Below are 21,847 nucleotides of genomic sequence, written 5' to 3'. Positions count from 1 at the left end.
AAATAAACAAAAGAATGTGAAATCCAAATAGAGTTGTTTCCTTTAATAATATATTATAGATATAAATGCCAAGTAGTTTGGTTTAAGTTAATACAATTGATCTTTTTAAGTAAGGTTTTGAGTTCGGTCTTATATATGAAAATACATGTGATTAAAAGAAAAAAAATCTTACTAAATGTGATCAATTAAGTTTTTTTACAGAAATTAATTGTTAACAAAATTAGTGGATATTTCACATCAATAACATGATAATGTTTTTATTAAAATATGTTTATAATCTCTAATAAATATTCAAATTTTGTGTTTGTCCTCTAATAATTATTTTATTTGTTTTCTCCTCCTAATAAAACAAAAAATTTATTTTTGGTCATTGACAATTTTCTTTAATCCCTGATGAGTTATTCCTAGTAAAAAAAATTCAATTGCTATTAGTCCCTTTAAAAAATACTAATAACAAATAAAAAAAATTATCAAGGAGTAAATATAAAATTTTCTAATTTATGAGAAACTAAAAAAAGTATTAAGGATCAAAAAAAAAATTATTATTTTATTAGGGACTCCATGTAAAGAACAAAATTAACAAACACAAAATTTGGGTATTTATTAGAGATCACAAATATATTTTAACCTTTTTATAAATATAGGTTATAAATAATGGGTATCCTTTTTAGTTTGAGCTATGGAAATAAGAGTGTGTTTAGCAAAATATTTTAGTTGATTTTTAACTTTTTTTACTTGTTAAAAAATTTGTTTGACGATTTGGTAAATAAGTTTTTTAATAATTTTTAACATCTTTTTATGACACTACTTAATATAACATTTTTAAAACGGTAGTTGTTGGCTTCTAGATTTTTATTTGTATTCCCTTTTTGTCTTTAAATATTTATTAAATTTCCTTTTTAATATTTTTAGTTAAGATATAATTTTATCAATTTATATAATTTTGTATTTTTCAACTACTTCAATAAATAATTTTATCAAACACTTATAATTCAACTTCTAATTACCAACTAATTTTACCAAGTATAAAAGGAGCCTTTAGTTCACTACATTGCAGTTTCGGTGGCACAACTAAACATATATAATTTTCGGCTTATTTTGGGCTGTAAATGCTATGGGCCCGTTAGTCTAGGTTAACAAAAGGTCTAGCTATAGCTTCCTGCACCTAAAATTTATTCTTGCACCAATTTGGTTTCCGAATTAACCAATCCAAAAGGTTAAAAAGGCATTTCAGAGGTAATAGCGGAAGTTTTAATGCACCAGGCTTACGAACTGGGGGAAGTTTGCAACTCGCTAGGAGAATAAAAAGTACGAAGAACATTCTAAAAACTGAATTTTTAAAAAGGTATTTTGCTTGAGTACGAAGAACATTCTAAAATTTTTCAAAAGTTTATAAGAATCTTGACCGGTAAGACTTTTATTTAGGAACTATATAATTTAATGAAAAAAAGTTGAAGGACCACAATTAGTCAAATTTTTATTTAGAGTCTAAAAATCAAATTCGAAAAAGTTTAAGAACTAAAAACTTAATCAATTCAAATATTATTTCTTTCAGTTATTTTAGTTTTAATTAAAATTATAACCTCATCAATAATAACAAACACAAGTATTAAGAAAACACTAAATATTATAATACTAATTGTTAATAAAATAGTATTTTCAATATATGAATAGCTTTACTAAAATTTTAATTGGAATACTTCAATATATTTTTCATGGTAGCAAGAAACATAGAAGAAGAGTTCATTAATTTCAAAATCTTCAGCTATTTTCAATCTCCACTATGATGTTATTAGCTTCCTATATATGTTTTACGTGAGGGGGTAAAAAGTACTAATAATACTATGGATCTGTTCTACATCAAGCACGATTTCTATATATATTAAGCCATTTAGAAGGATTGAGGTCTGTTAACTCTAAATTCTTAATGGATGAATGGTGTTAAAGTTGGTGGAATTGTTAAAGAACCAACTTTCACTTTCACTTGAATGGCTTCCTCTCGCTATCATCACATACAAGTTTATGGTTAATATATATTGCCTCAATTTCACTATCTATATATCTTTATCGATATCATACCTTATTGTATACAAAATGTGGATGTAGAATTAACTGCTAGTAATTTTATAGTAGCCAGATTCATACCAATAACAGTAAGCATTATTTTAGCATCTAGTTTCATACCAATAAAAGTAAGAATTATTTTAGCATCCAGTTTCATACCAATAAAAGTAAGAATTATTTTAGCATCCAGTTTCATACCAATAAAAGTAAGACCTAACTCGCTCCAGCATTGAATTTGATTCTTTTCGGCCAGAAAAGTTGGATTTTATTGTAAGTGTACAATTACGACTAATTAAGTTATGATTGTCTATCTGTCATAAGTAACATCCCTAACAAAAGCTTTATGTGAAAAATTGAAGTGAGGAAGAATAAAGTGAAACCCTACCTATCCGTACCTAATTAACTATGAAATATACAATGCTAAATGTCCTCAGTACTAACCGTGCTTTTCAAGGATATAGATTAGTGGATCATGGTCAATTATGACTAAGGAAAACAACTTGTTAAGGAATTTGAATCCTCATATCTTTAGGAAGAGTATATTCATGTTAAAATAGAAGTAGTTTTTGTAAGAAACTAAGAACTCACCATGATTTATTATAAGACTCTTTAATTAGATTTAATAAATAGTGTCATTATTTTTACATATATAACTAGCATGTTATGCAACTAATATAAGAAGAATCCTTTGTGAAGGGGGCTTATGATGTATCTTATTACTTGTAATTTTTTAAATTATTCTGTAAATTGAATTTTTGTTTTTACTAGTAATTTTTTTGTGTATTTGTATTTGTAAAAAAGTAACAATTTTTTTTAAATAAGATACATAATATACAAATAATACAAAATTAACTGCAAATAATATAAAATGCAAATAGACAACAAAATTTAAATTAAATTCTATAATAATAAAAAATGCACAACAAAATCTATATGCTGACAAATATAAATATTACACATGATGTATAAAAAATAAAATAAAAAATATACTTTTAATGAAACTGCTACAAATCAGCAAATAAGAATTTTCATTTCCTTAATGTATCAGCACAAAAAATGATTGAAATAGTAATTCTTATTTGCTATTTTATGGTACTGTTGTACTTGAAGTCACAAATAAAAATTACTACTTCGTAAAAAGTGATTGAAGTAGTAATTATCGTCTGAGGTGACAACCTAGAAATTACTATAATAATCGGAATGAAATAATTATTGTAAGTAGTTGTTTTATCTGTGAAGCTCCCATGATATGTCACATGGTCAACCTTTTAATTTGATTTAATATTTGATAAAAATAGATTCATGTTAATAAAAATTTTGGTAACAGATTTATTTTAAAAAATAATTTGTAAAAGTGATCCAAAATGGGGAATCACCCCCTAAACATACACAAACTCGGAAAGATACTATGACCTGAAAGGAATTATTCTTTCTGTGATCGATCACACTGCCAAACTGTTTCATAAAGTGAAAACGGAGTTTGATGAATGTGAGTTTGCTTCAATGTGATCTAACTCATTTAAGAATTCGTGCCATAACCAAATAGACTCTTCATAAGACAAAGCAATAAATGATTTTTTTTATATATAACTTATCTCTTTTTCTCTTATTTCTCCATCAAATCAGCTGTTAATTAGAACAAATAGGTAGAACCGTGACATTTTTCTTTTCTTTTTACCTAAACAAATAAGTAGCCGACTCACCTTCCTACGGTCTAAGCTTAAATTCAATGTCACGTCCCCTCCATAATTAATTACTCACAATCGTCGTATCATATCACGTCCCATTCAGTCACAGCCACCGGCACTACCCTTAGTTTTTTTTATAGCAAATTATAAATATATATATATATATATATATATATATATATATATACTTTAATTCCTTTTCATTTTATTTTCATTCGATTTTTTTTCATTTCTCTTTTTTTTCTTCATTATATTGTTGTTTTAAATCCTATAAATTAAGTGTGTCACAAGTTAGATTTTTGTATAAAAAAATCTTTACTTTTTATTTTTAAAATTTAAAATCACCATTTTTGGTCCTTATAAAAATGTGTGAATTTTGACTTTAGCCTCTATAAAATACTTTGGTTTTCATCCTTCAAAATATAAAATTATTATCTTTGATCCCTATAACATTTAAGGTAGACAAATAACATTAGTCTAAGAATTTAGAAGAAAAAAATTGGTGTCACTTGTTGACATAACATCACAGACATTTGGGATGACCATTTAACTTTCCATTAAACAATAAACAGTTAACATATTGTGTCACATGACAATAAAAAAATAAAAATAATGATTTCATATTTTTTATATAAAGATTAAAATAAAAAGAAGGGAATTTTGTAAGGATCAAAATCATATTCAGTCTTATTTTTATATTTTTTTCCTCCTATCTTTCTCTTTTTCTACATAATCCGCCTAAAATGAAATGGGCATTTAATTTTCCCCATTCTTAATAGTAAAGACCACGAGTTAATATAACTTGACATTGACGCATGGAAATAAAAAGTGATACATTAGTTGATATGCCTTGATGGTTTGGGCAAACGCTAAAACTAGCGAGTTACTTAGACAACAAAGAAAGGAAAGGAAGGACCTAATTTGGATCACTATTGGTGTAAGATATTTTTTTATGATTAATTTTTATTAAAAAATTTAATTGATTATATTTATTGAAATTTTCCTCTTTAAATCATATTTTTTTATTTATAAACCTTGAATTTATACCTTATTTAAGAAAGAGTTCTTATATTTAAATATTTATAAATATTGAATACCTTATTAATAATTTTAATTTTCTTTTTTTATCATGTCTCATCATCTATTGTATTAATATTTTTCTCTTAAAATGCTGGATATTTGAATACTACTTTTTTTGTTTAAAAAACTTGAATCTAATACTATGACCAATGACTTGTGTGAGTGGAAAGTTCTTTTCTAGTTAGACTAGTATTTGGCAACTCCCTTGGGAATGAGTGGCTTCCCTTCAATGACATGATGTACATTCAATGCTGTGATTGCCCTGCTGGCCTAGGCCATTGTTTCATCGGGTATATATCACATCACATTGATTCACTTCACTTTGCAATTTGCAAATACATACATGACTAGCTAATAACTAAGTAGAGAAACAAACACAATAGTTATGGAAGAGAGAAGTGGAGTGCTTGAAACTTCGAGATCTTGCAAGCAACTCATAGGACCTGAAGGGTCCGATAAGGAATTTGAAGGCTATATTGATAGCAACCTACGTGTTGTGGAGACCTTCTTGCGTTTGTTCCCCATTGGTCTTTGTGTCACAGCTCTTGTAATTATGCTCAAGAACTCTCAGGAAAATAAGTATGGCTCTGTTAGCTACACCGACCTTGGTGCTTTCAGGTACGTATCTCAATCTAGTCACCACACAGATTTATACACTTTCTTTCTTTCTTTTTCGTTTTTGCTTTACAAAAATTGATATTAGATATGTAAATATATTATCACTCGCTGGTTTTGATAGCTGGGGTTGTTGTGGCTTGAGAAGCAAAGAATTTAGGGTTGTATCGGTAAGATGAAACTTAGAAGTTTGGGGATATTCTAATTAACAGGATTAATAAGTTTTTATCTCGATAATCCTTAATATTTATCTTTGTTATACTAGTTTTTGAGACAAATTAAATTTTAGTTTTGGTTGCTGAACAACACTAATTATACTTTCTTTCTGGCAGTGTACAACAATAATATTTAGAAAACTATATTCAAATTTTGTTCTAAAAATATTTGTTTTTAGTCTCTAAAAAAATAATCATCTGTTTAATTTCTCATGTTTTTTTATATAAAAAACACTCTTATTACTCTCTAGGTTTATGAAAATAGAGACACACATGACACATTTCTATAAGTAAAAGATTAAAAGGAGATAATTATTTTTTGAAAAACCAAAAACAAATCATACCCTATTTGCTTGTTGAGATTAAAAATATATTTTTAAGGAAATTAAAAATATATTTAACACAATCGTTAAAAATAGCATTAGTATATATAGAAATGATGAACCGAAACTAATTTTGACCTCTGGATTCGGTATTTTGCAGGTATTTGGTGCATGCCAATGGCATTTGTGCAGGATATTCATTATTTTCAGCCATTTTTGTTGCTTTGCCTCGTCTGTCGAGCATGCATATAGCTTGGACTTTCTTTGTGCTTGACCAGGTCTTCTCACTTTAATTCCTTCTTATTGTGCATATATGAATGAAATTTGCCAAAATTAAAGGATAAGCACTCCAATACTGGTTTTTTTGACAAACAAGAACTCCAATACTGGTTGTTCTGCATTAATGCGAAATACCTAATAGTTTTTGATATAAAATATATGAAGGCCATTAATTAAGAGTGAGTTAATATACGGATTATCGTGATCTTTAAGCTATTTGAGCATTCGAAATAAATGGAAATGATATCGGTTTTGTTTAAACCAAAAATGTTAAAAATCATAGTGAAAATATATTATTAATAATAAATGTTACATTTTCAATAACCTTTTATTTTATTTTAAAATAGATGACAAATTAATAAAACTTAATGATATTCCTAGGTAATATTTGAACACATGTGCTCCATCTATGCCATTTAATAAAATCTTTTTTTTTTTGCCTTAAAAAGTTAATGATATTCTTAGGTACAACCAAACATCAGAGAACTTCAGAATAATCCAGAGATTTTTTATAACATTAAATGATTTTAACTGGTACTACCCTCTGTTTTAAAATCCTTTCACACAAAAAAACCCTGTTTTAAAAATTATCGGAGTAAAATATTGATATATCTTGATTAAAAAATTATTAATTAATTAACTAATGATAGTTAAGAAAAGAAGTATCAATGAAATAAAAATGATATATATATATATATATATATATATATATATATATATATATATATATATAGGTGAGAACTGAAGTTGATAAGATACAGTTGATACTTAATAGACACATTAGGTGTAATTATGAAGTGAAAATCTAGTTAACAAAAAAAGATTTTACCAATTCTTAATTTCTAAAATATCAAAAGTTTTTCTGAAAGAATTAAAAATATACAATAATTTTAAATAGATTGAATATGTTTAGGTTTGGTTATTCTTAATTAGGACTCTTGAGTAGGTGATGTGGGACAATGAATAATTAAGTACACTCTGTGAGAGAGTGGACCATTTTGTATTTTAGCAACTCATTATATATCCTAAGCTATTAGAAAGAAAAGTTGATGGAAAAATGTAAAAAGAAAAAAATAGAAAATAAAATAACTTTTTAAATTGCTATGTAAGAATATAATTGAAAAGAAAGACATTTTTTTAATTATGTAGAAAGCAGGAAAAAAGAGAAATTTAAGATATATATATATATATATATATATATATATATATATATATATATTGTGTAGAAATAGACAATTTAATAGAGAAAATTATTTTTGGAATGATTCATTTGAAAGCAAGAAAAAAATAGATGCCCAAATAGGAAAATCACAAATTTCCGTGGGAATAAAACTTATTTAAATCCAAACTTTTTATGCCCAATTTCATACCAATGCATGTTGATCAATATGGTGGCGAGTTCAATTCTGAATGACGTGCTTAATTAGAGGGGTGAACATACTTCAAAGATTTGCCCATGGTTTACTCTCTTGTATCGCTCACTTTTCTCAAGAAATTCATTTATATTAAAATAATTTTAAAGGGTAACACACATATATTTCTTAGAGGAAATTAGCAAAAAATAAAAAGAAATCCATAAAACTAAACGTTTCTAAGTGTCATTCATTAAAAAAAACTTTAAAATTTGGAATTTTAATTGGCAAAATGAATTAAAGTCAACCAGAGGCAGGAAGGGGTAGCAACCTTAAATTATGTTAGAAGGAAAAAAGTATTAACTGTAGCAAAAGAAGAAGAAGAAAGTATCAAGACAATTTTGACCATATATAACATGATAAAATACCAATATACAGCATGCATGCATGACAACTTAAAATTTATAAACATGTTTCCATTTGGTTTCCTAGGTTTTAACGTACATAATCCTGTCTGCTGGAGCTGCATCAGCAGAGGTGTTATACCTGGCCGAAAAGGGAAACATGGCAACAGCATGGAGCTCAGCTTGTAGGTCTTTTGGTCCATTTTGTCATAAGGTTACTGCATCAACAACTATCACATTTGTTGTTGTTGTTTTCTATGTCTTGCTTTCCCTCATTTCATCCTACAAGTTGTTCAGCAAGTATGATGCACCAACTGTGAGCAACCCCTCTATGGGTGCTGACATTGTTGCTTTCCATGGCTAGCTGACCCAAAACTTTGTGCTTGTGATGTGTGTTAGTGTGGACTCAGTATGTGTTCCTAATGTAATTTGGGTGTGATTCTCTAATTAGAGTTAAATTTTCATATAGATAATATATGTTGACATTTAATACAAACATTTATAATGTGAATTGCTGTGATGAAATTCTAATTCTAATTAGAGAAAAATACTAAAAATAACTAAATGAATGTATCTAAATGTTGTCCTTTGTAACTACAAAATAATTATATTTAGACCTTCACTCGAGCCAATAAAATGTTCAGTTCTAATAGGGACCTTGCATGCTTTGCATGCCATAACAATGAAGAACTCTTCAGAGAGTGAAAGAACAAAAATTAACATGAATGCACTATGGAAATTTTCTCTTTAAAAGTAAAGAAAACACGTGAGGAAAAAAAAAATTAACAAACTAACAATTAATTTTTAATTGTTCCAATTATATCTTATTTTATATAATAATTTTTTTATTATGTTTTTCTCTTCATATAAATAAAAAATAATAAGTTCTCTCTCTTTATCTCGACTCACAAATTATAAAAATCAGAACAACGTGCATCTACTCCTTAATAGCTTTCATCTCCCAGCCATCTCTTTTTTTCCCCTCTCTCTAGTAAGAGAAAATGCGAGCAACCAACAATAAAAAGTAGAAAGAGACGAAAAAAGCTCTCCATGGCACCCAATTGATAAGAAATTAACTTCTTCTGCGTCCAACAATTTTTTGAATATTCCAAGGTTACCTTTGTTAACTTCTTCTACATTTGTTTTTTTTTTCTTCATACACCATTTTTGTATTCTTTCAATTGAGCTCTTCCTTTCTTCTTGTGGTTGGTTTTGTCAAAGTAAACTATCACGGTGGTTATTCATAGTAGATGGTTGTTGTCATGGTAAGTGTTGTGGTGCAACCATAGAGGATGTAAGTTTTTTTCATCTCTGCAAGTTGGATTTGTGTCATAATAAATATACGGATTAACAATTTGTATAACTTATACTGGTTGACTATCCATTTGGATTATACGGATTGTTAATTAGTCCGTATATGTTCAATACACAAAAAATGTAGATGATAGTGAAACTCACAATGACAATTACAAGACGATGGTGGCCGCCAACAACGAACACACACGAATTGATGAAGATGAACAACAGTTTGATGAAAATCAGTCACGGATTGAAGAGATGAAGATGAGAGAATTTGAGAGGAGAAATGAATTGAGCGTGAATGAATGATGCAGATGAATCCGTATTTCATATTTTAAGCATCAATGAAGGAGGGGGAAAATTGGTTTTTTATTACATAGGTGCAGGAAGAAAATCCTGAAATTAAGTAGCTTTTGTTCAGTCCGTGTTCCGTATTGATGTGGGCAACAGCATATAAATAATAGATGGTCTATTTAGATAGTTAAGAGTGTAAATAGAAAATTCAGGGTGAGAATAACAACCACCTTTGTTTTCTTATTTAGGTCACTTGCTATTCTGTCATTGAATTCATGCATGATAACTGGAAGTGTAAAAGTCGAGAAACCAATGCATCACGATTTATTTATTTTTCTCCCTTTTTCCCATTTCCTATTACATACCTCGTGCGCAGCCTTATTTAAATCCATTAGCCTCTAATCCGATGCAACTTCTATTTTGTAAATTTATAATCCTTTTATTTAAGCTTAAAAAAAGTATTCGTGATAGTACAACTTTTCTTAAGACCTGTTTATTACTACAAATTTGTTATTTTTATCTCTTAGGAAAAACACTAAAACAATTTTTTAAACACATCTTTTACTTAAAATATACTGTAATTTCTCTAAAAAAAAATTGAGCCAAAACGAGCCATTAGGTTTGGTGGCGATCACATTAAGAGATCATGGCCACCAAAATTTATTGAAATCTAGTATTTAAGCACAAAAAGTTTTCTTAATTTATTTTTTTAACTTTGAATCCCGAATAAGTGTCCTTTGAAGTCTAATTTCGCTTCATATAGTAATATTATAAGTTATTTTCTATGATAAAAAACTTCTTTCTACACGTATATTGAACTATTGATCATCCTACAAGAGCAAATATTACTCTTAAATTTTATTTGTCTGTTGATAATACAATTTTTCATCATTGTTTAGAAGTTACTCCTTAGTTTTTTAAAATTTTAAAAGTTTTAATACAGAATAATACTAACTTACTATCATGCACAGAAAATTTTTGGGTGTATATGTCTGCTGAATCGTTTCATTTAACTTAAAGTGCCATAACTGTAGCACACTAAAATTAAAGAATAAATACACAATTTATTTTATATTTTAGTATTTAAGTATAACGACATCTCATTTTAAAGAGCTTTAATTTTCCATTCTTTGTAGTAAGTTGCTTCTCTCGAATTTCTATGTACCCTTCACATACCACCCTAATTATCCAACAGTGCATCAAGGCAACCTTTCTAATATAATCATGAGATATGAAATGGCTTGATAAAGAAGATGAGATGTTAATTTAAACCTATAAAATCGAACGAAGCTGGCTAATATATATGTATATATATATATATATATATATATATTAAACAGTGCATTCTCTTGGAATCTTAACCGTACCTTACTTGAGCAATTGTTTTTTTAAATAAATAAAAAGATGGTGAGTTGAGTTTTTTGATAGAATAACTGTTTTCTAGATTATTCTAAAAGCTTATTTGTGTGTTCATATAACTTTTCTTAATTTGTTTAAATTTTAAAAGTTTCAAAAAATTTAAAAGTTCTAATACAATAATTGATCACTACCATAATCATGTACTAGTAGAGCAGTTTCTAGGTGCATGCTCAATCGACAATCGTTCATTTCCAGAGACCACGTTATGAGCACAAGCCAAATTACGACGCACACCAAAATTAATGTGCAACTATCATTTTCCAAGAAAATAGCCAAAGCCTAAATGCATAGCAAGAACCACTCTGAATAATCTTAGGAGAGGTTTGTTTTCTTTTTTTAAAACAAAATATAAATAACATAATTTGATAAGAATATTGTTTTGAAAAAGTTAACAATTTTTATGAACTAATAATACAACTATCAATCATGATAATAGTTCTATATACCTCTTTTAGTAGTTTTTAAAACCAGAAAATAAGAACAATTTTAAGTTGTTTAATTTGGTTTTCTATTTGAATTTAAATTCTATACACGTGCATGCACCGCTATTTACTCTTTCTATTCTGAGTTTTTTATTACTGATGTTTATTTTTACACTTTCACATCATATTTCCTAAATTATATTCCCTAGAGTCAGTTTAAAAAATATTTTATTAAAAAAGCCAATCAAACAATAATTAATCTCTTTCAACGTGAGCATGTCTATAAAGTGTATAGTTAAGAGTAAGTGTAGTAATTAAGAGTATACCATAATTGCAGGACACTAAGAATAAATACACCACTCCTCCAAAATTATCAGCAAACTCATTGTAACCTTTCCAATCGTTTGAAAGTTGCTTCTCTCCGATCTCTCCACTTCACATTCCTCCAAAATTATCAAATAGTGTCTTGTTTTGATTCTGCGAAATGGAAGGGCTTTCCGAAGATGACATTTTGTCTTTGTCCGATTCTGATTCTTGTTTTGAAGAGTGAGAGAATTGCTACATATAATCATACTACGTTTTTACCATCTCTTTTCTCATTAGTGTGATGTTTCTCATGTACATGAGAAATTGCTTTCTGTAATTATAAGTGAATTACTTAATGAACTTCATCCACGAGTACTTTTTTTTATTTGTTTATTTTGATTTTATATTCACTTTAAGCACGGGTGGTTGAAATATATATGGAACAAGATTGGTAGTTAAATTATTTAGTTCCTTAAGTGTAACCATTCACTGTATTTTTATGCATGTTTTGGATTAAGCCTATAAAATGGAATGAAGTTGAGTGATATTTTTTTGCAATTGTTTGCCTTAGATTAATCGAGGAAAGAAAGACCGTTTTGCGACAAGAGTTGGCGAAGATCACTTGTAATGCATCGGAAGAGGATGATGAGAGTGCAAGCTTTTTAGACATTGTATTCTCTTGGAGTCTTAAGGATGCTCTGAATGAAGATCTTTACAAACATAAGGTTCTTTTACATCATGTCATCAGTCAACCAAAAAATCTCGTTAATATTCGACTTTGTTATTATTTTAATGTGTTTTATACAATGTGTCTTGCATTGTCATTTGTAAGATTCTCCTTATTTCATACTTACCTTAATTACGCTATGAGAAAGAGTCTTTTTTATGTTCTGTCTCCCTCAATTTGGTGAAATTTTGAAAGTTATGTAAGTTAGTTGAACACTTGGATAAGGTAGTGATAGAAGTGTTATTTAGAGTAAATCTTTAGTGGGTCTGACCAATCCAAAAACTCATCTCACATTATGCATATATATGTTGAAATCATAGAATTATACAAGTCATTTATTTCACATTAGAGTTGCTCAATCGATCTAAATGATTGACTTTGTGGACTATGCCTTAAAGATATCCATATATCCAACCTACATTATGGATATTTTGAAATCTTTTATATATATATATATATATATATATATATATATATATATATATATATATATATATATATATATATATATATATATATATATATTTGTTATTACTAGAGTAACAACATTTCTCATATTGTATTTTTAACTACTAAGATTTTTAATAAAATCCTTTTTGTGTGAGTTATGGAGGTAGAATTGGAACGCGTTTTTGACTGAAAAATAGCACCATAATACCTAAATAGATTTTTTTTTTTTCAAACATGCTTGAAGTTCGTTGGAAATTAAACTGTTTTTTTTTTTTTTTTTTTCCTTCTCAGGTACAAAGGATACCGGAGACGTTTATGTCAACTTCTGATTACTTGAACTCCTTCATCCCTCCGTTGATAGAGGAAACACGTTCTGATCTGTGTTCAAGCTTGAAGGGTGTGTCTCGTGCTCCTATTTGTGAAATCTGGACTGTTATAAGGGACAGGTTCTTTAAACTCCCCAATAGCTTATTCTATCTCATAAAACTGAAGACTCGAACCGATGAAGTTGAAGATGAAGTGAAAGAAGATATTGGATCATATGAACCTGAGCCAGGAGATATATTTGCCTTCACAGATATTAGACCCAAAAACATTGGTGACTTGATCAATAGGCCCAAATTAAGCTACGTTATTGCTTATGTGTGTGGCCGAAAAGATGCAAACACTAATGAAATCCCAATACGGGCATCTAAGTGCTTGGAGATGGATATTGAATTTGAATTTAGTAGGTTGAATAAAAACGAAACAACCCAGCTGAGGAGCTATATAGAAGAAACCAATCAGCCCAGAAACACGAAACAAAAACTATATGCAACCTATCTTTTGAACCTGACGACCAATATTCGTATTTGGAAGGCTTTGAAGTACAAGGGGGAGGAAGCAAACATGAACATCATTAAAGATGTTCTTCAACCAGATTTAAGTGTAGGTATCATTGTATCCTTTATTTAGAATGAGTTGTTATGTTATTTAATACCACACCTGTGCTATGTAGTTTTGGGCTTTTAGTTATTACTGGTTAAATTATTCACTTGATCTTTATAATTGTCCCCATTTGATGTTTTAGTCTCTAAATAAATAAATTGGAATTTTTAGTTCGTACACATGCATACAAGTTTTTTTTTTTTTTTTGTATTAAACACCAGGGAAGACTTTGATGTTGGAACTGTTATTAAAACAGTTTGGTGGTTATAGATCCCTACAAAAAACTGTGTAGATACTAAAATTTAAAAAGAAGACAACTATAACCACTAATTATATGAATAGTTTAATTATTTGTCCATTCTGCTTTACCTTTTTAGATGATTACATATTTTTATTCTCAATCCTTGAAAATTTATACTTTTGTTCAATGTTTATTGATTTATTGGTACCGCAGTTATGAAGGTAACACATGTTTACTGTCTGCTTTATATTTTTCAGAGAGGAGTTGACTGTCAAAATTGCAAATGTAGAAAAAGCGTTATACCTGTCTGTAAATGGTACCCACTTCGGTCTCAGAATCTGAATGAATCCCAAGAAGTTGCTATTTCAAGCTGTCTTACTATGTGTGACCATATGGTTACTAAACTTATATGGGGCCCTCCAGGGACTGGAAAAACAAAAACACTTGCTTGCTTGTTACGTTGCCTGCTTAGGGTTAGGCACAGAACATTGGCATGTGCTCCTACTAACACTGCAGTTTTGGAAGTGGCAGCTCGGTTGCGAAATCTAGTTAATGGTTCACTTGGATTTGATACATATGGGTTGGGTGACATAGTTTTGTTCGGCAATAAATCCAGAATGAAAGTAGATTCTTATACCGGCCTCCGAGATGTGTTTCTTGATCATCGCGTACAAAATCTGTCGAAGTGCTTTGATCCACTGAGTGGTTGGAAGCATTACTTGGAATCAATGATCCAGTTACTTGAAGACCCTAAGGAACAATATTCCTCGTATGAGAAAGAGAAGGGTATTGTTTCATTTAAAGATTTTGTCATGCAAAATTACCCTAGTTTTGGACTTCAATTCCATGCAAGCAAGGAAGGCTGGGAGTTACAGTCGACTGATTCCATTATTACGGAGTATGTGATGCAGAAAAGGAAGGACATTGTGGAGCAATTTCTATTGGATCAACAAAAGAAAAAGAAAAATATGATGACCATGGAGCAATTTCTATTGCATCAACAAGAAAAAAAGAAAAATATGTTGACAATGGAGCAATTTATAGTAGAAAGATTTGGGGAGTTTGCAGCGAAGCTCATGTTTTTCATGCAAATATTGTATACACACTTACCAAAATCTTTCCTTTCATTAGAAGTCGTGATGAAAATGTTTTCAGTTAAGGATTTTCTAACTTCTCTTGAATCAAAATTGAAGCTAATTCTTAGTGGCTGTAAAGAAGAAAAAAACATTATTGATTGCTTTCAATCGTCAAGCGGAAAATGCCTTAGCATGTTGAGATCAGTATCGTCGGCAATTCCCAATACTGATTTTCTGGCTAAATGCGGAATAGAAAAGTTTTGCTTGCAGAATGCATCTATTATTTTATGTACAGCTTCAGGTTCTATAAAATTATATGCAGAAGAGATGACTCCAATAAAGTATGTGATAATTGATGAAGCAGCCCAGCTCAAAGAATGTGAATCAGTCATTCCGTTAAAGCTTCCAGGATTAAAGCATATTATCCTAGTAGGTGATGAGAAACAACTTCCTGCATTGGTCAAAAGCAAGGTAATTTTATGTTTTGAGTTTGAAATGTGATTTTCTTGCCATTATATAAAAGTTAAGTTAATTATCTAATTTGAAATTTATATAACTTTTTAGATTGCTGAAAAGGCTGATTTTGGAAGAAGTTTGTTTGAGAGGCTGGTGCTTTTAGGAGACAGCAAGCATATGCTAAATGTTCAGTATAGAATGCATCCATCCATCAGCTTATTTCCATTCAGTGAGTTCTATGATGAGAAAATTTCTGATGGACCCAATGTCTTGGAAAGAAGCTATAATGAGCGGTTCCTTGAGGGGGAAATGTATGGTTCATATTCTTTTATTAACGTTTCTAAGGGCAAAGAGCAATTTGGTCGTGGAGGATATAGTTCCAAGAACATGGTTGAGGCTGCTGTTATTTCTGAGATTATTCGAAGCCTCAAAAAAGGTTATTTTCTTTCTTTTGTCTTGGTGTATTCATTGTGTTCTCTATACTGCATTGACTGTTTTATATTTATAAGAAATCCTATGCTTTAGAGTTTAGAATGTGGTAAACCGTTTTCTATTTTGTTTTGGCAGAGTATTTAAGGTCAAGGAAAAAAGTTAGCATAGGAATCATATCTCCATACAATGCTCAAGTGTATGAAATCAAGGAAAAAGTTGAGAAGTACAATTCCGTTTCTTTTCCTGATTTCTCTTTTAGTGTTCGTTCTGTGGATGGTTTTCAAGGGGGAGAAGTAGATATTATAATAATCTCAACTGTGAGATCTAATGGCAGTGGAAAAGTTGGTTTTCTTTCCAATAGACAAAGGGCAAATGTTGCTCTGACGAGGGCGAGGTAGGCACATGTTTTGCTCATTCTTTAGTGCTACAACCGAGTTATGAATATGCAATATTTGATCGAAATGTTTTATTTTTATTTTTATTGCAGATATTGTCTTTGGATAATAGGAAATGCAACAACCTTAGTCAATAGTGACTCTGTATGGAGAAAGGTAGTTCTTGATGCTAAGACAAGAGATTGTTTCTACAATGCTGAAGATGACAGGAAACTGGCTCTTGCTATTGAGCTTGAACTGCTTGAAGAATCTGAGTCACGGTTTAAGAAACTCAGCCTATGGGATAAGTAAGAAATAGCTACTAAAATCCTATGTAGAGCCTTAACTTTCATATGAAGTAGGATATCTTGAGTTTAGACCAGCAAACAAAAGCTATTTCTAAATGTTGCTCTCTATAGTTATTCAAGTAGCTGTCATAAGTATGCTAGATCGGTTGCACTTTTAATTTGGAAACTTAGTGAAGATGTTGAAATTTAAGTACAGTTGTTTATGACAGTGTAGATTTTTTTCTGTTCTTAAGACATTGAGAATGTTTTGTTATTACAAGTTTGCAATTTACTTATTAACTTTTACGAACCTATTTCAACTTTAGAATGTCTTTGATCTCCATGATTTTGTCGTATAAGTAATGGTAAATATTCTCATCAGTTCGAATTTGTTTCTGCCTTTCTGGCCATTTTAATATACAACTTTATTATGAAATGAAGTGTTCTCACAAAAAAAAAGGTAAAATGTAGAAAAAAATAGTCTTAGATTTGAGTTTAACACATTGATGGCCCAAGGGGTTTTCATGATTGGTAAAAATAAAAGACTAACTCTTGCATAAGTTATGTGGCCATCAGTAGAGCTACACTGCATATAAAAGTTTGAAGACTTAGTATATCAATATTTATGTATAAGAACTTTAACGTGGTTAGACCCAAAGTATTAAACAAAATTACATTTGTCACATCTGACATCTTGATTTTTCCTTTACCTTTATCATAAATATATACACTGTTATTTTATTTTGTATCCGTATCAAGAAGAGCGAAAAAATAAAACACGGTTGAACTTAAATAAGGATCAGCACAAGCAGTATTTAAATGCAAATAGAAGGTTTATCATTTTTCACATTAATAGTTATAATAAGACTGTCCAGTTTTTTTTCATGTTTCACTATCCAATTCTTCCGTCATTGTCATCATTTCCTGCATGTCAGGTCCACTGTTTTATTTTTTTCTTCTGTTGTAAATTTTAGAATACATTAACTTTTGAATTTCTTATATCCTTTCTGATTGGCATTGATGAATGTATTGAATTTGGGAGATTTTCTTATTCTCATTCCTTATTAAAGCTTTTGCTAAGTGGTCAACAAATTAAGCTATTTGTAAGACATAGATGCAAGAGTTTTGATCATGCATTTCCTATATAGTCATCAAAATACCAAACACAAGAGAAATCAAATCAAAACATTACAATCAGAGCCAATAAAAAACCAAAAACCTACAACTAATGTTGCATCTCGGGTCAATTTGCAAGGACAATTAGAGACCAGCAACAACAAAAAGAAAAGAAAAACCTTAGCATAACATTGTGAACAAATACAAAAGAAATAAAGGGAAAAAACACAAAAAAAGAAAAACAAAAAAGAGTCTCACTTACTGTTTCCCTTTTTTCTCTGTGTTCTTTCTCTCACTGAAATCGATCATATGCATAGTGGCAATGTTGGTGGTGGCCTCGATCTTGCAAGCATCAATGAAACATTATATGCAACGACAAACTAAAACGCAGATTTTCACCACTACACTTTCAATTCAAACCTTCAATGCAATGATTTACCATTTACCTAGGCACACTCTAAAGCCTAAACAAGTGGAAAAAACCAATTCATTTTAAATGGTTGTTTTAACCTATTTTAAAATTGAACACTAACATTTGTTCAAATTAAAACGATGTTCAATTAAATATAATTTTACAACAATGATTGCTTATGAAAATGATATTGATTACAATTAACTAAAAAAAGGAATTAAAAATAGAAGAACTACATGTATATGGGTAGAAAATTTTCTGAGGTGCATTTACCTAAAATAATTCTCACAATGTTTTCTAAATTTAAATTCAAAATTAAATTTATATTAAATTTGAATCAAGTTATATATATATATATATATATATATATATATATATATATTATTGTCATTTTGCCGGTTCCATTGTAAAATTTAATTTGAAAATTAATTAAAGGAAAATTAAGATCTCTATATGATTTGAAATATCTAACAATAATTAAAAATGTAGAAAATGAAAATTTCTTATTAAATATTTAGATAAAATATAATTTGATACATTTTTTATCTAGTGCAATCGATGCATAAATTAAAAGTCAATACATATATTTTTTAATACTTTCAATTATTTAAAAAAATATGAATTATTTTTAATATTTGAATGTTTTTCTATAAAGATTTTTTTTCTTAAACTTATGCTGCCTCTACATTTGATGTCTAGGTTATGTAATAAAAATACAACTATTAATGAATTTTGTCCACAATAAAAGTGAAAATCACTTTTAATTTCATCTATATTTGAAGTTTGAATATCATTTTATAATTTTCATGTTAAAATATAGTATAAATATGAATTTAAGAGTAATCAATAATTATAATTTTTCAATGTTAAAATATTATGGAAGTTTAAACATCATTTTATAATATGTTATGCTAAAATATAGTATAAATATTGATTTCAGAGTAATCAATATTTCTATTATTTTATTGAGATATAACTATTATCATTCATTCTTTCTTTTACTTTACCATATTATTCATTCTATTTTACAAGGTTTTTTTATATAAAAAAACATGTATTTAATTTAACAAATACCAGTTAACATACTTATTTTTATCTAGTCACGCACGACTATTTTAACAAAGTTGAAAAAAAATTAGGGTTTTTGTGGAATATAAAAGGGATTCTGTTTGCTGCAATCGGATTCACTCCGCAGCTGCAGCACTCAAAACCCTAGAGAGGACGAGAGAGCGTGCAACCTTCGGCAACCACAGACCATGGTTCGAGATCTGTTCTTATTCTCGCTTTTCTTCATTCCATAAACTTCATCATCATCTTCTTCTTCTTCTCAGCGTTGAATCTTCTGCTGTTGTTTGCAGACATTCAAGCGCAGGAATGGAGGTCGCAACAAACACGGCCGCGGCCATGTCAAATTCATCCGATGCTCCAACTGCGGAAAATGCTGCCCCAAGGTTTTTTTTATTATTATTTATTTCACTTTCTTCCACCTTCAAATTTTTTGTGCGAAGCATTTCAATTAATTGAAAAAAATAAAATAATAATAACAGGACAAGGCCATCAAGAGGTTTTTGGTTAGGAACATTGTTGAACAGGCTGCAGTCAGAGATGTGCAGGAAGCTTGTGTCTATGAACGTAATTTTCTAATCCGTTATTTATTTATTTATTTTTAGGAAAATTTCACATCTGTTTATGTTGTTTATTTGTTATTTTTTTTTTAAATTGTTTATGTGCAGAATATACACTTCCAAAACTCTATGTGAAGATGCAGTACTGTGTTTCCTGTGCTATCCACTCTCATGTTGTGAGGGTTCGATCCCGCACCGACAGGAGGAAGCGTGAGCCTCCACAGAGATTCATCAGGCGCAGGGTAAACACTATTATAACCATTTTTTCTTGTTTTATTGCTGTATTTACACTGTGTGTTGCTGAATTGAGGATTAGTTTGGATAATAAACTTGTATACTTGTACTGATGCACACTAAGTGTTCGGGGGAATGGATCCTCTGTATTTTCTTCATTTTGTAAGCTTTTTGGGCTAATAAATAAAATGGAGAGGATCTTTTCTCAAAGTGTTCAATTATTTGAATGTTAAAGAAATGTCACCGAATTTGAGATACTCTGCTCTTAAAAAGAATTTAAAAGTAAAGGAGGCAACTTGTTCTTTGTGTACAGATTGAATTTTAAATGAGTTCCCAATTCCCAACTGCACAATTTGATCTGCATAGAGCATTTTCTATATTAAAACACTAGCTTGCCTTGTTTTGTTCCTTGATTGAGTTGAGTCGTACCTTCCCAGTAGACCATTGTTATTGGAGAAAACCGTCAATTTTATCCTCGATCAATTGCTCTATGTCCTAAATGGTTATTAAAGTGAAAAAGTATTAAAGTAGTACTAGAAGTATTAGAAATCATGCTAAGTAGTCTCCAAATTAATGAAACCCCCCCTTCAAATTGGGTCTTGAACTTGACTAAAACACATCAACTTAAAGTCTAAATGTTGGATATTACATTAGGGATTACTTTAATAATTTCATTACATTAGGGATTATTTAGGATTGGAGGTAATATTGTAGATGTGAAATTTGGTTTATTCTTGATACTGTGGATGAAGAATTTGACAAAACTGGAAAGGTCTCAGATTTGAATCCAATCATATCAAACTTGTGTCTTTTTCTATTCTTACGTTTGAGCTGTATGATCCAGAACTCGATATGCAAACTTATATTTGTTTCTCTGATTTGCTGGAAAATGATACAAAGGCAATTCATTCAGCATTTAAGTTTGCATTAGGGAAATGTGCTCTATTGTGTGTTAATATACTGTGATTATATGGATATAAAATTGTTACCAATGGTTGATTAATTGTTTTATGTATCTGTATTCTGAAATCTGAATCATGAATCAATATAGCACCTTCTCTTCGTTTGATGAGTTTATTTGTCTCTTTGCCAGGATGATGCACCAAGACCTGGTCAGCCCGGTCAAGGACCTCGTCCTGCGGGCACAGCAGCAGCACCTGTCCGAACCTAAAAGCAAGTCCTAAGGAATAAGCCTTGATGTTATGCTGGACCAAATTTATAATATAAACTTTTATTTGTTGCTTAATTTTGAACATATCAGTTTTGTGGAGGGTTATTTTTTTCTTCTAATTATCAGCTTTAGTCTTGGATGATATCTTTTTAGTTATAATTTGGCGGCTTTTATGAAAATGGAACTTGGTATGTGATAACTTTCAGCAATTTCGAAATGACATCTCCCGATTATGTTTTCATCGGAATTGGTTTTTTTTATGTCTGTTCTTTTTAAATTCTATTGTATTGTGCTTACTGTTTTTTTTTATCACCTCTATATTCTTTGATTTCTTGTATTTTAAAAGAATATGTTATTCTATGTTATGTTTTGAGTTGGATTATTATATTGGTCTAATATATATTTTATTGATCTCATTATTGAATTATAAAATAGTAAAAAATAATGATAAGAAAAAGATTGTAATTTGATTGTATATATGCATTGATTTTGATATATGAATGAGATCAAATCAAATAATTTTTTGGAGTATTATAAAATGTTTAATTATTGATTTGTG

At 29.4% G+C, this 21,847-nt stretch overlaps 3 protein-coding genes across 3 annotated transcripts; all 3 read left to right on the top strand.

Moving 5' to 3' along the window:
• Positions 1 to 5,153: 5,153 nt before the first annotated feature.
• Positions 5,154 to 8,545, top strand: LOC114383698 (CASP-like protein 2A1). Its single transcript, XM_028343424.1, has 3 exons — positions 5,154 to 5,450; positions 6,146 to 6,263; positions 8,109 to 8,545. The coding sequence occupies exons 1-3, from the start codon at positions 5,218 to 5,220 to the stop codon at positions 8,382 to 8,384; spliced, it is 627 nt and encodes a 208-aa protein (XP_028199225.1). The 5' UTR covers positions 5,154 to 5,217; the 3' UTR covers positions 8,385 to 8,545.
• Positions 8,546 to 8,891: 346 nt separating this feature from the next.
• LOC114384183 (probable helicase MAGATAMA 3) lies at positions 8,892 to 16,755 on the top strand. The gene is made up of 9 exons (XM_028343841.1): positions 8,892 to 9,546; positions 12,413 to 12,485; positions 13,229 to 13,668; positions 13,729 to 13,864; positions 14,363 to 14,896; positions 15,524 to 15,652; positions 15,746 to 16,073; positions 16,205 to 16,463; positions 16,557 to 16,755. Exons 1-9 carry the CDS (start codon positions 9,497 to 9,499, stop codon positions 16,753 to 16,755), a joined length of 2,148 nt encoding a protein of 715 aa, XP_028199642.1. The 5' UTR covers positions 8,892 to 9,496.
• A 2,604-nt stretch (positions 16,756 to 19,359) lies between these two features.
• On the top strand, positions 19,360 to 21,542 carry LOC114383138 (40S ribosomal protein S26-3-like). The gene is made up of 5 exons (XM_028342738.1): positions 19,360 to 19,517; positions 19,617 to 19,709; positions 19,806 to 19,890; positions 19,992 to 20,125; positions 21,211 to 21,542. The coding sequence occupies exons 1-5, from the start codon at positions 19,515 to 19,517 to the stop codon at positions 21,286 to 21,288; spliced, it is 393 nt and encodes a 130-aa protein (XP_028198539.1). The 5' UTR covers positions 19,360 to 19,514; the 3' UTR covers positions 21,289 to 21,542.
• Positions 21,543 to 21,847: the final 305 nt, after the last annotated feature.

This window comes from Glycine soja, chromosome 14, assembly GCF_004193775.1.
Source record: "Glycine soja cultivar W05 chromosome 14, ASM419377v2, whole genome shotgun sequence".
Classification (NCBI taxonomy): domain Eukaryota; kingdom Viridiplantae; phylum Streptophyta; class Magnoliopsida; order Fabales; family Fabaceae; genus Glycine; species Glycine soja.
This window is presented reverse-complemented; position numbering and strand designations above follow the sequence as displayed.

What these genes read in the sequence shown, in the direction of transcription:
- LOC114383698 (XM_028343424.1), top strand. Translation starts at nt 5,218, where the DNA reads ATGGAAGAGAGAAGTGGAGTGCTTGAAACTTCGAGATCTTGCAAGCAA. An exon ending in ACCGACCTTGGTGCTTTCAG is followed by an intron (nt 5,451 to 6,145) that starts GTACGTATCTCA and finishes GGTATTTTGCAG; the next exon opens with GTATTTGGTGCATGCCAATG. An exon ending in CTTTCTTTGTGCTTGACCAG is followed by an intron (nt 6,264 to 8,108) that starts GTCTTCTCACTT and finishes TTGGTTTCCTAG; the next exon opens with GTTTTAACGTACATAATCCT.
- LOC114384183 (XM_028343841.1), top strand. Translation starts at nt 9,497, where the DNA reads ATGGTGGCCGCCAACAACGAACACACACGAATTGATGAAGATGAACAA. An exon ending in TTCTTCAACCAGATTTAAGT is followed by an intron (nt 13,865 to 14,362) that starts GTAGGTATCATT and finishes TATATTTTTCAG; the next exon opens with AGAGGAGTTGACTGTCAAAA. An exon ending in TATTCGAAGCCTCAAAAAAG is followed by an intron (nt 16,074 to 16,204) that starts GTTATTTTCTTT and finishes TTGTTTTGGCAG; the next exon opens with AGTATTTAAGGTCAAGGAAA.
- LOC114383138 (XM_028342738.1), top strand. An exon ending in GGAAGCTTGTGTCTATGAAC is followed by an intron (nt 19,891 to 19,991) that starts GTAATTTTCTAA and finishes GTTTATGTGCAG; the next exon opens with AATATACACTTCCAAAACTC. An exon ending in AGAGATTCATCAGGCGCAGG is followed by an intron (nt 20,126 to 21,210) that starts GTAAACACTATT and finishes TCTCTTTGCCAG; the next exon opens with GATGATGCACCAAGACCTGG.